Raw genomic sequence first — 18,041 nt, 5'->3', positions numbered from 1 at the left:
GCTCAGAGAGCCCCAGAGCAGTGTGCTTTCCCAGTGCAAAGTGCAGCCCTGGGATGCAGCCAGAGCACGTGGACTGAAACGATACTCTGCTAGGACCAAGCTCTGCAGAGAGGTTTGAAGACGCGCCATGCCTGAAAGACTGTGCTCGGCTCAGCATCGTCGGGCTCATGGGACGTCATTTTCTCAGAGTGTGGGGCAGAGTGCATGCCCACAGGCCTGCCTGGGGCGCTGCAGGAAGACAGACACGGAGGAGGGCAAAAATGGGCAGCTGACCCATCAATGCTTAACCTGTGGTGGCCGTGAAGGAGGCCTCCACAAGCAAATCCAGGCTGAGGCTGACGTGGTTTTAACGAGCAATGCCAGACCTCACAGACACAGAAGCCCAGGATCTTTTGGCAATAGTGGGGAGGCCTTCATTTTTTTCTTAAATCACTGAACTACATGGCTAAGAAGTTGAAGGATGGAAGGACAGAAGGAAGGGGGCGGGGGGGGGGTGTGCGTGCGCATGCGCACCATCCAGGGCATCGGGACCAGAGATGCTGCCTGAGCCTTGCTCTGCCCTGAACTCCAGCCCTGGGCACTCCAAGCCCTCCTGATGTTTAGGCTTCAGAAGGGGAAGCAGAGCCAAGTCCAGAGCTTGGGCCGACCATCTGTGTGACCTTGTGGATGTCACATCTCCTCTTTAGTTTTCAGCCTCTCCAACTGTGCAAGGGTGCCGAGCAGGACAATCCATTTCCAAGGTCCCTCCCTTTGACACTGACATTCAAGAATCATTTTCCCTGAGACCTTGGGGGTAAGAGATGGTGAAAGGTGGTGGGAGGGACGGGACAGACAGGTGAGCTGTCCCTGCTCCCGGGCGCCCCCATCAGGGCACAATGAAAGGCAGCGCCTGGCCCTCAGGCTGGTACCTCTGGCTTAGGTAGAAACTGAGCTAACAGGTGGCACTCTCGTCTTAACCAATTTCGACTGTCGAGGTCACACCATTCCCCAAACTCAGGCCAGCTGAAGTTCAAAACTACAGGCACTGTGGTTCCTGTGAGCGCAGCCAAGCCCTTTGCCACAACTCTGCTTTCAGAAGAGGGGCTGGAGTCTGTCAGTCAAGGGGACGAGGGGGGGAGTCTTATTAAATGCCCCGCTTCACTGCAATTAGTAGACCTGACTTCATGATACCGTTATTTTCAGTAAAGAAGAAAAAATTACACACATTCATTAAAGTGACCTTCCCTATTTCTCATACCCAGTCGAATGTCATGAAATATTTTTTTTTACTTGCAGCATTGTTTTGGGAACACACCTCAGTGAGAGAAATCATCCAATCCTTTATATCCAATATAAAGATGGACTGGCCTCCGGCCCTACTCAGAAAATTTCAAGTTTTCAAATTCAATTCATTGAAGGCACAGTTTGTCTTTGTCATCCTTTTCTGGAGTGTTCGGATGGTAGCTATTTCCAGCTCCTCCCCCACCCCAACACACAGACACACACACACACACACACACACACACACAGGCACTATGGGGATTTTAGCCTTCATCTGCACCAAGCATGGCAGCAGTGTTGGCTGCGTCTCATGGTGAAAATACTGATATTTACTGTTGGGAGTAACTTGCCACGTTGCAAGCATAGACCATGATGCCCAAACAGAGACTTTTCATTCTCCCACTAACTTTGTTAGACAGTGGCGATCATCCCCGTTTTGGGGGGGGGGGGACTGTGGCTCAGGGAAAGGGAGTCACCTGCCCAGGTTTCACGGCTCATCAGTGGGAGAACGAGGATTCAGATTCATTCCCACGTGACCCCACGGCCCTTCTTTCTCCAGCGAATTGCTTCTCTGGGGTAAGGGAAGGTGGCCCACTGCGTCTCACACTGATTCGCGTGCCCTCTCTGTGCCAGGTGTGAGGACAGTGACATGACTCACTAAGGCAAGTGGCTGACATGTGAGCTTCACAACAGAAACGCAGCCGACCCGGAACCACTTCTCTCCTCACTCCTGGGCTCCCAGTGGAACGAGGAGGAAGAGGGACCCCGCAGGGTGGGACACACAGCGAGGGGGCGGGGGCTCCTGCCTGGCCCCCCCCCCGCCGGCCAATGAAAGGTTTGTACGGGGAGCTGTCACGCGTGGCCAGAGTCGCTTATGAGGAGCTATGCCAATGCCTCTCCGCCTGCAAAACCTCAGTCCAGGTGGCATCTGAAGGTTCCAGCAACAAACCGAGAGGCAGTTCAGGATGGTGGTTGAGGTCACTCGGTGGGTGGACTCAGGAGACCAATACCTGGGTTCTAATCCCAACTCTAGAACCCGCTAATTGTGTAATAGCTGCTAATTGTGTAACTAATTGGGCAAATTACTCAATCTCTCTATGCCTCAGTTTCCTCATCTGTAAAATGGGCTTAATAAATGCCTGTCCTGTGCAGCTGTGATGAGGACTTGAAGAGTTTACATAAAGTTTACACGCGTGCCTGGATGTGGAAGGGGAGGGAGTGTCCCTTAGCAGGGGGCCGAGAAAGGGCCATGTGTGTTCATCTCCCACTGACTTGTCTCCCTCACATTCCCTCGGGGGACCCTGGAAAGGAAGGGCGGCTCGTGGTCAGCCCTCCAGAGCTCTCTGCAGAGAAGTCTTCAAGGTATCAGGCCCAGTGCCTGACTTCCAGTCTGTGCCACCCCTGCCATGTTATATGTTACTCTGCCCATCTTGAAGGATGGCGTGTCTCAGGCTGCCCGTGGGAAGGTTTGCGTCCCTCTTCCACGCGGCCTCAAAGGTGAGCACCACGCTGTGCCCGTCGGGCCATCCCCGGTCCTCAGCTTGGCACCATGCACCTCTCCTGAAACCCCTTCTACTGAACAATAGCTGAGGTCTGTTAAGGTAGGTGACCTGCCCAAGGCAGCAGAGCAGTGCCTGGGGTCGCTCTCCCACCTCCAGCAGGGGCTGTCCGTACGGTCCCCCCCCCGATCCCTGCACTCACCAGCCACACCATCACGTAGGAGAAGACAGCAATCCACAGTGTGGCCGTGACGAAGGTGACCATGAAGAACTTCTCCCAGCGGGGCTTGCTGCAGTTGGGGACGGTGACGCACAGGAGGAAGATGAGCGGCCAGGTGAACACCCACTTGGCTTTGTCTCCCCTTGCCTCTGCGGTGGGATGGGGCGGGGCCAGAAGGGAGGGGGAGAGAAATACACACTGGGTTACACATCTGCCAGTCTACCTGTCGGTTTACTTCTCCAAGCCAAACAAGAGAATGCCATCAAGGTGACTCCAAGCAAGTGGCCTCACAGAATCACACACTTCCATAATGCCACCCTGGAAGCGATCTTAGCAAGACAATTCAGTAAGTGTTTGTTGATTGAATAACTGCAGTCAATCCAATTCCTTCATTTGACAGAATAAGGAAAGTGAGACTCCGAGCAGGAAGGGATTTGCCCAGGGGAGCTGGAATGGGGATACAGAATGTGGAATGGGCTTTGGAATCAGACAGAATTGGGTTAGAATTCAAATGACCTTGAGCAATCCCATCGATCCACTTCCTCCTCTGACAATAACAGTTGTAGTAACAACACCACAATAATTGACACACGGAGTATTTGCTATGAGTAGTGGGCACAGAGCTGAGCACTTTCATTTCAGTAGTTTCTTCATCTGTTAAATGGGAACATTATCTTTTTCTTGGCTGTGGCAAGAACGACATGATACAATGTACATAAAACACCCAGTGCGCAGAGCCTGGCACACAGTAGGTGCTCTGGAAATCTCAACTCCTTTGCTCCAAGGTCACATACTCAGCCAGCGGCAGATGCAAGACTAAGATGTGGCATCCTGGCGGGCAGGTATGACCTCACTGGCCCCTAGAACGGGAATCCACAAACATTCAACTGCGGAAAAGTGGCCTCAAAAAAGCCTCCAAGTGCAAGCATGGTGTCCTTAATAAGCCACCGAGTACAGTGTGCACATGCAGGCTCAAAACCTGCTCGTTGGTGATCCCAATGAAATGGTCCAGGAAGGACCTCTGAGAACTCTCTTCCATAAAAGCAACAAGAACACTGGCAAAAATTGTCAGAATCAACTTTTTTCAGAATTCTGGAAATTAACCAAAGGCTTGGAGCAATCCAGGGAGTGTTGATTGAAGAAAATAGGCTGGATCTCAGTAAGCACAGCAAGCTTTGAAGAGCTTTAACTTGCCCTGTTTCCATTCCCTCTCACCAACTCTGGAGTAGCCTTGAAAAACCAGCAGCCTGGCATCCACCAGAGGGGGCGGGACATGGTTGGAGCTCCTTTCAAGTCCATTCCCAGAGAATCGGCATTATTTGACCTCTCTGGTGGTTTCTTGGAAGACCCCACTTTCAAGGCTGTCTGTATTTTACCTGAATCACAGCTCATTGGTGTGAACAGCCTTTTCCTCAGGGGCATTTGTTGAAAACAATCAGAGGCAAGTGTTGAACATCGTGCTGCCCAAGGTGGTGGATTACAGTTGGCACAAACAATAGGCTAACAAAAAAGCTTGAAAGGAAAAACTGGGGAATGAAATATCCTGAGAGGGCTTTGAAAAGCTCCTGTATATTTCTGGGAATCTAGAAGACTATGAGCATGCAGAGGGCGGTGCCCAGGGTTATTCACACGCTCAGGAAAGACTTGAGAATGCCCCAAGCTTTCACCTCTGCCTGACACTGGGGCCCTGAGCAAGCAGGGAGGAAAGGCTAACATGGGGTTGTAAATTGCCTGCCTGAGCGTTGAAGCCATGCCCCCAAATACACACAGAACCCACTGGCAAAGAGAGGGAGCCTTCTTAGATCCAGGCATCTAAGGAAATCTCTGTGCAATCATTAGAGGGCCTTAGGCTAATCTAGCAGATATTTCAGTGGCCACACACCACAAAGAATTGAGATTTTACAGAATTAGTTGAGAAAAGTCACTAAACAAACAAACAACAACAATAAATAGCAACAACAAGCAGCCTGGGAAGGGAGAAGAATCTGATTTCCAGAGTTGTCAAATAACATTATTTAAAATGCCCACTTTTAACACCAACAAAAAATTATGAGACGTGTAAAGAAACAAGAGAATGTGGCCCATACACAGGAAAAAAGCAGATGACAGAAACCACACCTGAGGAATTGCAGACACTGAATTACTACACAAAGATTTTAAATCAGCTATTTTTGAATATGCACAAAGAAGTTTGTAAAATGTCTGAGAATTAAAGGGAAGTATGAGGAGGATTTCTCACCAGAGAATCTCAACAAAGAAGTAAAAATTATGAAAGACAGCCAATAGAATAGAGTTGAGAAGTCCAATAACTAAAATGAAAAATTCACCAGAGGGGCTCAACAGCATACCTGAGCAGGAAGAAGAAAAAAAAAAATCAATGACCTTGAAGACCTTGAAGATCAATTGAGATTATCTAGTCTCAGGGATAGAAAGAAAAAAGAATGAAGAAGAATGAACAGTGCCTCAGGGGCCTGTGGCACCATCACACACATGCCAACACGCACAATGGGAGTGCCGGAAAGAAAGGAGAGAGAGAAAGGGGAGGAAGAACATGTGAAGAACTCATGTTCAAAAACTTCCCAAATCTGGTGAAAAACATTAATATATACGTTCAAGAAGAACACACATTCTTCTCAAGTTCACATGGAAGATTCTCCAGGATAGACCATATGTTAGGTCACAAAACATGCATCGATACATCTAAAATGATTTAAATCGTGCAAAGTATGTTTTACAGCCATTCCACAATGGAAAGAAATTAAAAATCAATAACAGAAGGAAAACTGGAAGATTCACAAATACGTGAACATTAAATAATACACACCTAAATAACCAATGGGTCAAAAAAGAAACCACAAGGGAAATGAAAACACTTTAAGATGAATGAAAATGCAAACATAATATACCAAAACTTACGGGGTGCAGGGAAAGCCGTGCTTAGGGAGAAGTTTGTGGCTGTATATGCCTATATTAAAAAAGAGGAAAGACCTTAAATCAATGACCTAATTTTCCTCCTTAAAAAACAAAAACAAGAAGAGCAAATTAAGTCCAAAGAAAGCAGAAAAAAGGAAATAAGATTAAAGCATAAATAAATGAACTTGAAAATAAAAAAACAATAGACAGAATCAATGAAACTAAAAGTTGGTTCTTTATAAAGATCAACAAAACTGACAAACCTTCAGCTAGACTGACCAAGAAAAAATGAGAGGAGACTCAAATTACTAAAATCAGGACTGAAAGAGGGTCATTGCTATAGACCTCACAGAAATAAAAAGAATTATTAAGGAACACCATGAAGAATTGTGTGCCAACAAATCAGACAACCCGGGCGAAATGGACAAAATCCTACAAGGACAGAAACTACCAAAACTGACTCAAAAAGAAACAGAAAATCTGAAGAGACTTATAACAAGAAGTTGACACAGTAACCAAAAATCTTCCCTTAAAGTAAAGCCAGGACCAGACGGTGATTTCTACTCAATGGTTAAAGATGAATCAGCATGAATCCTTGACAAACTTCCAAAAATAGAAGAGGAGGGAACACATCCCAATTCGCTCTGTGAAGCCAGTATTACCCTGACAGCAAAGCCAGACATTAAAAGAAAACTATAGACCAACAACCATCATGAATATAGATGCAAAAATCCTTACCAAAATCCTGTTAAACTGAATCCAGCAACAGATAAAAAGGGTTATACACCATGGCCAAGTGGGATTCATCTCAGGAAGGCCGGTTTGGTTCAGCACATGAAATTCAATCGATCCACCGTACCAGGTTAGCAAAGAACAAAATTGCACAATCATGCCCATTGAAGCAAAAAGGTCATTTGCAAAACTCCAATACCTTTCCATGACAAACACTCAACAAACTGGAAACAGAGGAGAATTGCCTCAGCCTGGCAAAGGTCACCTACAAAAACCCACAGCTAGCATCACACTTCATGGTGAAGGACTGAACGCTTTCAACAAGATGAGGATGTCTGCTCTTAGCACTGCTACTCAACACTGGGCTGCAGGTTTTAGCCTGGGAAACGAGGCAAGATAAAGCAGTAGAAGTCATTCAGATCGGAAAGGAAGACGTAAAACTATCCCTATTTGTAGACAGCATGATCTCGTATAGAGAAAATTCCAAGGAATGCACAAAAACACTATCAGGACTAACAAACAAGCTCAGCCAAGTTGCAAGACACAAGATTAATATACAAAATTTAGCTGTATTTCTCTACACAATGAACAATCTAAAAACAAAATTAAGAAAACAATTTCAGGGGCTGGCCGGGTGCTAGAGTGGTTAAGTTCGTGCACTCTGCTTCAGCAGCCTGGGGTTCACAGGTTTGGATCCCAGATGCAGAGACAGCACCACTCATCAAGCTGTGCTGTGGCGGCATCTCACATAAAATGGAGGAAGGTTGGCACAGGTGTTAGCTCAGCGACAATCATCCTCAAGGAAAAAGAGGAAGATTGGCAATAGATGTTAGCTCAGGGCCAATCTTCCTCACACACACAAAAAAGGGGGAAAATAATTCCATTTACAATAGCATCAAAAAAGAAAAAAAATACTTAGGAATAAATGCAACAAAACAAGCACAAGGGTTTTTTTTTGCAGGGAAGGAGTCTCCCTGAGCTGACATCTGTTGCCATCTTCCTCTTTCCTTTTCTCCCCAGCGCCCCAGTGCATGGTTGTATATTCTAGTTGTAAGTCCTCCTAGTTCTTCTATGTGAGCCACCACCACAGCATGGCTACTGACAGACAGGTGGTGTGGTTCCACGACCAGGAAGCAAACCCAGGCCACTGAAGCAGTGAGAGCGTCAAACTTTAACCACTAGCATCAGGGCTGGCTCAAGAAGTATAAGATTTATATGCTGAAGACTACCCACGTCATCAAAGGAAATTAAAGAGACTGAAATAAACAGAAAGACATCCTGTACACGGGTTGTAAGACTGAATATTAAATGGAAATACTCCCCAAACTGATCTAAGATTCAATGCAATCTCTATACAAATCTCAGCTGACCTTTTTTGCAGAAATTGACAAGCTGGTTCTGATATTTATACAGAAATGCAAGGGACCCAGAGTAGCCAAACCAATCTTGACAAAAGAGCAAAGTTGGAGGATTTACATGCCCCAGTTAAGAACCTTACAACAAAGCTACAGTATTCAAGAGAGTGTGCTACTGGCATAAGGATATTCAGATCAATGGAATAGAATTTAGGGTCCAGAAATAAGTTCATGCATTTAAGGTGAACTGATATTTAACAAGGGTGTCAAGACAATTCAATAGGGAAAGAATAATCTCACAATCTCTTTAACAACTGGTACTGGGACAACTGCATACCCACACGCAAAGGAATGAAATTGGACCCCTACCTCACACCATACAGAAAAATTAACTCAAATCGGATTGAAGATCTACATCTAAGAGGTGAAACTATGAAACTTTTAGACAAAAACATGGGCATAACTCTTCATGACCCTGGATTTGGCAATGGTTTCTTAAATGACACCAAAAACACAAGTCACAAAAGAAAAAATAGATAAATTGGACTTTATCAAAATCAAAAAAATGTTTGTGCCTCAAAGGACACTATCAAGGAAGTGAAAGACAACCCACAGAACAGGAGACAATATCTGAAAGTCATATATAAAGGTCTAGACTTCAGAATAATATAAAGGACTCTTTTTTTTTTTTTTGAGTAAGATTAGCACTGAGCTAACTACTGCTGCCAATCCTCCTCTTTTTGCTGAGGAAGACTGGCCCTGAGCTCACATCCATGCCCATCTTTCTCTACTTTATATGTGGGACGCCTACCACAGCATGGCTTGCCAAGCAGTGCCATGTCCGCACCCCGGATCCACACTGGCAAACCCTGGGCCGCCGAAGTGGAACGTGTGCACTTAACCACTGCGCCACTGGGCCGGCCCCTATAAAGAACTCTTACAACTCAATAGTAAAAGCCCCAATTCAAAAAATGGTCAAAGGATTTGAATAGACAGTTCTCCAAAGAAGATATACATATATAAATGGCCGATAAGCACATGAAAAGATGTTCAATATCTTTAGCCATTAGGAATGCAAAGCAAAACTACTTCATACCCACAAGCATGACTATAATAAAAAAGATAATAACAAGTACTGGTGAAGATATGGGACAACAAGAACCCTCATCCACTGCTGGTGGGAATGTAAAATGGTACAGTCTCTTGGAAAATAATAGTCTGGCAGTTCCTCTATATGTCCACAAAAAAACCTGTACTCAAATGTTCATAGCAGCATTAGTCATAATAGTCAAAAAGTGGGAACAACCCCAAATATCCATCAAGTGATGGAAGGATAAAAAAAAGGTAGTACATAAAGACAATGACTATTATTCATCCATAAAAAGGAATGAACACGCTACAACACGGATGAACCTAGAAAACATTATGCCAAATGAAGGAAGCCAGACACAAAAGGCCACATATTATATGATTCCATTTACATGAAATATCTAGAACAGGCAGATCCACAGAGACAGAAAGTAGATTAGTGGTTGCCAGGGGAGGGCAAGAATGAGGAGTGAGTGATCACGGGGATGGAATTTCTTTTTGGAGTAATGGAAAATCTCTGGAATTATATAGTGGTAATGGTTGCACAACTTTGTGAACATCCTAAAAACCACTGAAGTGTACACTTTACAAGTGTGAATTTATGGTATATGGATTTCATCACAATAAAAAAAATTGCAAAGTAGACGGGCAAGAGCTTCAGCTCTGTACATCTGTGCTTGAATCTTCCTAAATCATTAAAAGCATATTTTCTGAAAAAAATAAAACCCAGCCTTCTTACAATAATGAGCCAAGAGAACATAGCGAGCTCAAAATCAGCAAATCATTCACGTATTCATCCTAGATGCTGCGTCTAGAAAAACACCTGTGTTCTCAGATCTTTCTCCACATGCACCTTTCTGCGCCTTGTCAGCCTTGCACAAACAGGAGGAAGGTTTCTTGCCTGATTGGTTTGTCCAAAATCTCTGGCTCGTCTCTTGTCAACCCACGTCCCAACTCACCTAGGCTCACCAGGAAAGGCCTAGGGCATCTCCAGAACTGACCTACAACTCTGTATACAGGGGAAGAACTCACTTGAGGAATTGTAACCCTGGACACCTAAAAGCCCAGGAGTGTCTTTGCAGATGTATACAAATGGCACAGCAGAAGGATCAACTTATTTTCAATGACACCAGTTGCATCGAGTTTTTGTCTTTCTGCCTGGTGTGGGTTTTGCACCTGGTTTGGACATCTACCCTGATCTGGCCGCACCCAGACAGCAAGCCTCATGGCTCACCATTGTTTCCTAGGAAAGGATGCTCCAACAGACCCATTCCACAACTGTGTTTTCCACCTGTTGGAGGTGACCCATTAGTAGATTGTGAAATTAACTAAGCGAATGGTAGCTAGAATTTTCTTAAAAAGAAATAGGAAATATGAGTTATTGTATGTAGTAAGAGTTAAATATTCCATGAGACTTCTGTTTCCTTTTTATAAATATCCGTTATGTCTGTTTATTTATTACTGGAGGTCATGGTCAAGTGTGGAAAACTTCCACAGGGCTCATTCTGGCCCCTGCCCCCCACGCCTTCCACCTGTCTTCAGCCTCCCTTTTGCTCTGACTCTTCTGGAAAAGCCTTTTCTCATTAACTGCTTTGAGTTTTAAGAATATTTATGAATTATTGAAACTCTACCCAAGCTGACCTATGGCCTCACTGCCCGAATCCACCATCTCCAGCTCTCTGGGACAGAGTGCAAACACAGAGCGCCTTCTGCACCAGTCTGGACCACACCATTAGCAGGAGGTGATGTGCTGTCCTATTTTCTAGCAGCCTGCACTGCGTAATTAGGCACTTCGCTCACTGTTTCGTTCCCTAATTGCTCTATACATTGTGCAGTGATCCAGGCCAAGACACGCCGTGGGCAAAGCTCTGGCATCTGACCTGGATTTCTATCCAGCTGGGTAACTCATCAGCTGTATGAGTCACTGGGCAAGCAGGCCCCCCCCGAGCCTCATTTCCTCACCTTAAAATGGAGGTGATAGAAGCATCCTGGGGGCTTGGGAGCATGAGTACTCGTCAACGCACGGCCCAGAGAAGAGCATGTCTCACTATTACTGTTGGAACTGTTGATACAGACCCAGTTTCAGACACTGCCTGGAGCTGTCAGACCACAGCTCTCGACATCTGGCTTGGAAGTCACAGTCATGCCAAGTTTTGAAGCTGGAGGGCAAGCCACTCACAGGCAGGGACTCAGTGGTTCTTCCATGCCCGAGCCCGCAGCAGAGCCCCAGCCCACGCCCTGGCGGTGGCCGAGCTCAACACACATGAAATGAATGCGAGGTCACAAGGGCCGCCCAGGACATAGGGACAAGATCAGGAAAAGACCATCTGAAATAAAAACTAAAAAAAAAAAATCACACAGAGCGGACATGTATCCCCATTTGCAAGCCCATTCCCAGGAGAGGATTTCTACACATCGTGCTGACGAAATTAGGTATTTCCCGAACGTCTCTCAAGAGATCATGACACCTCGCCAGGACACGTTACTGGAATAGAGACATTAGAAAGCCCAAGTGCATGTGACCAGGGTCAGGAGGCGCAGACAGCTGGAACCTATTCTGGGCCTTGTGGGATGTCTGGAGTTCTGATTTGGCAAGAATCCTGGGACACCTTTGGCAGCAATACCCGGACTAGGGGGTATTTCCTCCCAGCCACAACTGTGCTCCTGCCTGTGAGTGGCCCAGGGGTGGCTCCAATCCGACTGAGTCTACTCCCCAGGACACTGAAATTGGGACCAGTTTCAATGTGTGTAGCTGGAACTGTGAAGTCAGCATGGCAGAGGCAGAGGAAGCTGGTCCGAGGGGCAAGGGATTAATCAGGGACAGGAACTGGGAGGGGGGCCTGCCTGACCATTTGTTGCCTGGTTCCACCTGGTCCTGATTTCCACCCGCACCAAACACCTCTGTACCTTTCTCATTAAACTCCCTTTCCTGCTCAAGCGAGCTCTAGCTGGCTTTTTACTTGTAACCACCGGGTCCCAAACAATAGAGTGATGAAGACAGAAACAGCCCTGCCACAGGGAGGGGCTTTTCATTCTGCCACCCTGGCCAAGTGCTTCTCACTCCTTGTTTTAATTCTGTGCTCACATGCAACCTCCTGCCCCAGGATGCGGTCTCCTGAGCTGATGTGCCCACGAAGTGGGCCTCAGCCTCCTCCTCCGCCAAGCAAGAGGCAGAGACTAGATCGACTGTTCTCAAATCTGGCTGAACATCCACGTCACCTGGGGGGCTGGTTAACATATTGACTTCTGAGCCCCACCAGGATTCTAAAGATTCTGACTGCTTTAATGCCCTCGAGGTCCAAGGTCACGCTGCAATACACATTATCTTGCCAAACCCACATCTAAGGTGTCAAAAGATGTCCCCAGCATGTTTTAATCAGGTGTGGTAAGACACTGGCACGAAGGAGGTGGTTCAGAATATTGGGGTCTGGATTGGTCTGTTTGTGCGTGAAAGGCGTCTTCCCAGACGAGTAGTTTGCTTTAAGAAGGGGCTAACACCAAGCATTTCCGAGTCGTAGGGGGCATTTGTAGTTCTTGTCTGGCCGGCATCCATCCCTTTAGTGTTAACAGCACACTAATGTTCCTTTGGGGAGCCAGCCCTCCATCCATGGCTGACCCCACCCCCTAGGTCTATGGCTGGGTGTGTGATTCAAGGTTGGCTAATGCTGTCTCCCATAGTGTGTTCATTCTCTGTGCCAGGCCCTATTTCAGGCACTGAGAATCCAACAGTGAACGAGACAGCAACGTTTGCCATTGAGAGGAGCACATAGGTTCGGGGCTGGGCACACAACCCACTGAGAGTCAACCCCAAGGATTTTGCTGAGAATCATTGCCTCTAAGATCTATTGTCCTTTCCTTCTTATTAACAGAAACCTATTTTGTTTGGCACAGTTTTCCAGCTAAAATCTTAACTTCCTAGGCTCCCTTGTAGGTAGGAGTGGCCACGGAGAGTTCTGGACAATGAGATGTAAGTGGAAGTCTATGTGGCAGGGCTTCTGGGAAGACGAGTATCTTCCTGACAAGAAGAGACAAGCTTCGTGACGTGCGTCTCCTGCCCTTTGTCCTTTCTCCTTGCTCCTGCCTGGAACATGGACACACTGGAGCCGCAGGAGCCAAATGGCAATCTTGGAGACAAAAGCCACCTGCGAAGGATGGCGGAACTGAAATGGGACATGGATGATAAGACAGAACTGCGAGAGTCCCTAATCTCAGGACATGTAATGTGATAAAATAAGTCCCGTGAGGTGAAGGCTCTGCCACTTGAATCTCCTGCTACATGACCCTTAACTCAGACAGAGGCAGCGCCCAGGCCCTGGGTTAACCCAGTGTCGCATGTCTACACGGCTGGTGGCCATCTTCACGAGCTGCCTGAGGATGAAACCAACCCAGGGAAAGCACTGCTGAGAGATGAGCAGTATCTTGTGACCATTTGAGCCCAATGTCCAGTTTTACCTGACGGTGGATTCTCCCTGTGTACCTGCCACTACGGGCTCTTTGGTTTAAACCAGCCTGAAGCGGGTTTCTCCAACATAAAGAGTCTAGACTAATTCATGGGTAAAATGATAGTTTAGAGGGTGACAGGGGTGATGGGACAGCGTCTACACTGATGGATCTCCCCCCACCACCACCGGGAACCCCTCCTGGCCCCCACTGCCACCCCTTCAAGTTCACCGGCAGGGATGCTGAGAGAGGCTCATCACGGACTCCAACTGATGTGCAAACATGAGAGAAAGGAGGATTGCTGTTTCTTTTACTAAGCTCTCAGATTTCTCTTTTGAAGTAGGAAATTACAATTTAATTATGTGAAAAAAATCTTAAAATGAACTGTAACAAAACAGATGGCTAATCATACTGGAGGAAAAAATTAAGAACAGATGCAGTCGCTGATGAAAAACTTCAAACAAATTAATTTGGACGGTTAACTAGACACTCCAATTAAGGGAGCGGTTAACTCGTGGTATGAGGGCTGCGTGAGTCACTGGACGGTGTAAAGCAGGTATTCACGGAGCCGGGAGCCAGAGGCGCCTACAGGATCCAGACAGTGCAGTTCTAGAACAGTGGCTCTCAAACTGAGTAGAAATCAGAACCCCCTGGAGAGCTTGTTAGACCCTCCCTCCCCCAGAGCTAATGGTTTGGCAGGTCTGGAATGGGGGTACGAGACATTTCACTTCATTTCTAGCCAATAGAAACTTCCCTGATGCTGCTTCTCCTGGGACCCCTTTGAGAACCACCCATCTTGGTTAACTCTATTTAAAAACAACTGAAATATAATTAACATGTCATAAAATCCACCCATTGAAATGCACAACTACATGGATTTTAGCATATTAGAAAGCTGTGTAAGCATCAGCACTGTCTAATTCCAGAAGATTTTCATCACTCCCAAAGAAACCTGGTACCCATTAGTCATTCCCCACTCCCCCACCTCTCTCAAGCTCTGGCAACCACCAATCCACCTGCCTCTATAGATTTACCTATTTTGGAAATGCCATGTAAATGGAATCATAATATGTGGCCTTTTGCGACTGGCTTCTTTCACTTAGCATGTTTTCGAAGTTCTTCCACGTTGTATCATATATTAACACTCCATTCCTTTTTATGGGTGAATAATATTCCAGGATGTGCATGTACCATATTGTGTTCATCCGTTCATCACTTGACGGATATTTGGATTGTTCCTATGCTCTGGCTACTATGAGCAATGCTGCTATGAACATTCATGTACAAGTTTTTGTGTGGACACATGTTCTCATTTCTCTTGGGCATGTAACTAGGGGGTGGCATCGCATCATATGGTAACTCCATGTTTAACTCTTTGAGGAACTGACAGTCTGTTTTCCAAGGGGCTGTACCATGTTACCTTTCCACCAGCAGTGTATGAGGGTTCCAACATACCCGCATCTTTGCCAGCACAGTGCTGTCTCCTTTGATTACAGGCATCCTAGTGGGTGTGAAGTGGGATCTCACCGTGGTTTTGATTTGCATTTTCCTTATGACTAATAACGCTGAGCATCTTTTCATGGATTTATTGGCTATTTGTATATCTTCTTTGGAGAACGGTCTATTCAAATCCTTTGCCCATTTATAAAAGTGGGTGTTTTTATTGTTGAGTTCTAAGAGTTCTGTATAGATTCTGGATACTAGATCCTTATCAGAAACATGATTTACAAATGTTTTCTCCGACTTTGAGTTGTCTTTTCACTTTCTTCATAGTGTCCTATACAAAGTTTTTAATTTTGATGAAGTGCAATTCATGCTTTTCTTTGGCTACTTAGGCTTCTGTTATATTTAAGAAACCATGGTCTAACCCAAGGTCATAAATATATACACCTATGTTTTCTTATAAGAGTTTCATACTTTTAGCTATCACTCTCAGGTTCCTGTTTCATATTGAGTTAACTTTTGTATATGGTGTGAATTAGGGGTCTAGCTTCATTTTTTTTTAATGCGGTTATCCAGTTGTCCTGGCACCATTTGTTGAAAAGATTTCTTAAAACAGATTTGGAGAGATTGCACGGAACCTGTACATCAAGTTGAGGACTTCTGCCATCTTAAAATTTTTCAGTCCTCCTATTAATGAACATAGGATATCTTTCCATTTAGATCTTCCTCAATTTCTTTCAGAAACATTTTGTAGTTTTCAGTGGGCAAGTCTTGTACTGCATTTGTTAAATCTATTCCTAAGTATTTTATTCCTTTTAATGCTATTGTAAATGGAATTGTTTATTGCTAATGTAGAGAAATATAATTCGACTTTGTATATAGATCTTGTACCCTGCAAGTTTATTCATTCTAACAGTTCTTTTTGCTGCATTCCTTAGGATTTTCTATACACAAGATCGTACTATTTACAAATACAAATAGTTTCACTTCTTCCTTTCCAATATGAGGTCTTTTATTTTTTCTTTCCAATTTGCCCTGGCTAGAACCTCCAGCACGACATTGAACAGAGGTGGTGAGAGCGACATCTTTGTCTTGCTCCTGATCTTAGGGAGAAATCTTTCAGTCCCTCACCATTACAAGTATGATGATAGCTGTGGGTTTTCTGTAGATGTCCTTTATCAGGTTCAGGAAGTTTGCATCTATTCCTAGCGTGTCGAGTGTTTTTTCATCAAGAAAGGGTGTTGGATTTTGTCAAAGGCTTTTTCCCTATGGAGAGGACCATGTGGTTTCTGTCCCTTATTCTAACAACGAGGATTGTTACGTTGTTTCTCATATTTTGAACCAACCTTGCATTCCTGGGATAAGTGTCATTTGGTTAACTCCATTTTATAAAGAGGAAAACCAAGTTCCAAGAAGGTTAATGAAGTGCCCAAAATCTCACAGAAAATTAGTAACAGAGCCACAGACAGACACTGCTTCCCCAGCCAGCAGCCTCGAGCCGGCCTTGGTGGGGAGTCAAAGGGCTGTGGGTGAAGGTGGAGCATTGCCAAGGTCGGGTTAACGAACGGCCACCTCGCCTTGATCCAACATCTGTGCCATGCCTCACATCTTGGAGGTGGTTTTCACCACACTCTTTGTTCTTCATGTCAGTTTTGGGGGACAGGTATTCCCCCCATTTCACAGGTAAGTAAACCGAGGTTTGGTGAAATTCAGTGACTCCTATAAACATCTCAGACAGCGGGAGGGAGTGCCAGGACTTGAACGCAGGTCTTTAGAGTCTAAATCCTGGCTCCTCTGTCCTACAGTGTTTGCCCCTGAGTCCCAGGATTTTGAGGCCTGTGGAAGTCCTTTTTCTGCCCACCGGCTGATAGGGGCGTCAACTATCACATTAGAGCTTCATACTTTTGGCTCAGGGGTGTGATCCAAACAGAAAAATCCCCTTGAGAAGGGGCACCGCTAGAGTTTTCTTATTCCTTGGGGTGAATGAACTTCAGAATCAATAATTTTTAGTTGTTTTTAATGCACTTTTGTTTTATCCTTCGATTTAGACTTAGCCATTAGATTGCCTTCAGAGGACACAGATGCTTCACAGTTAACAGTTGGCTAGACTGCCGGGTTCAAATCCTAGCTCTGGGATATGATAGCTGTGTGACCTTGGGTAAGTATCTAGCCTCTCTGTATCTCAGTTTTCTCATCTGAAAAATGGGATAACAGTTCCTATCTCATAGCACTACTGTGAGACTGAAAATGAGCCAGCACATATGACGTATTTAGAATAACGCCTGGTGCAGAGGAAGCCCTACATTTTAGCTACCGTTGTTAACCACCACGTTAACTTCCACCTACTGAGTACCTACTATTGTCAAACACCGGGTTGGTTGGTTTTATAGAGACTAGAACAGCTTCAGAGAGATAAGGCCACTCACCCAAGGTCACACAGCTAGGAGGTGGCAGATCCAGGAGTCCAACACCAAACCTCTTAGTGACACCATCCTGACTCCCGGGGGGCCGGTTTTGATGGTGAGGGCCCTAGAGGGGCAAGGAGGGGTCCCATGGGAAGCCGACGAGGTCAGGGCTGCAATCAAACTAAGCTGCCACGCTGAGGTTTGGGGGGAAGGGGGAGGATGAAAGGGAGGATGGGAGAGAAAACGCTAGGCTTCAGTAAGGTCAGAGGCAGGTGCTGCTGAGGGCAGACACAGCAGTCCGGGCCGGGGGCACAGAGACCAAAGGCCCAGGAAGATACGCCCGGCAGCCCAGCGCAGAGACCTGCAGAGCCCGTGGGGGCTGAGAGAGGCCTTCCCCAGGGAGGCAGCCCAGGCTCTGTCTCCCCGTCACGCTGGCACAGTCAGGTAACACGGTTCGGCCTCTGGGACCCTGTTCACGTGTCCCCACGAAGGCAGCTGCCCTTCCAAGAAGGGGGCCAGACCAGACCTGCACACCGGGATCTCCCAGTTCTCCCAGTCAACGGAGAAGCCAGGGCCAGTGTTCCCTCAGCCGGTGAGGACCCCAGGGACCCCCGTCCCGGCTCTGCAGACCTGCCCACAGCCCCTACTGTGTCCATCTCTGGGACTGGAAGTAAACAGGTCCCAG

At 46.1% G+C, this 18,041-nt stretch overlaps 1 protein-coding gene across 5 annotated transcripts in view; it reads right to left on the bottom strand.

Moving 5' to 3' along the window:
- SLC24A4 (solute carrier family 24 member 4) overlaps positions 1-18,041 on the bottom strand; it is a 156,657-nt gene that overhangs the window by 14,282 nt on the left and 124,334 nt on the right. For all 5 annotated transcript variants that reach the window (XM_014832090.3, XM_014832091.3, XM_070514213.1 and 2 more), the window contains one exon: positions 2,962-3,128. In XM_014832090.3, the coding sequence (XP_014687576.2) occupies positions 2,962-3,128 (167 nt within the window). The remainder of the gene's footprint in view (positions 1-2,961; positions 3,129-18,041) is intronic.

This window comes from Equus asinus, chromosome 7 (genome assembly GCF_041296235.1).
Source record: "Equus asinus isolate D_3611 breed Donkey chromosome 7, EquAss-T2T_v2, whole genome shotgun sequence".
NCBI classification, from domain to species: domain Eukaryota; kingdom Metazoa; phylum Chordata; class Mammalia; order Perissodactyla; family Equidae; genus Equus; species Equus asinus.
Note: the sequence above shows the minus strand (reverse complement) of the source record. Positions and strands in the feature narration are given on the sequence as shown.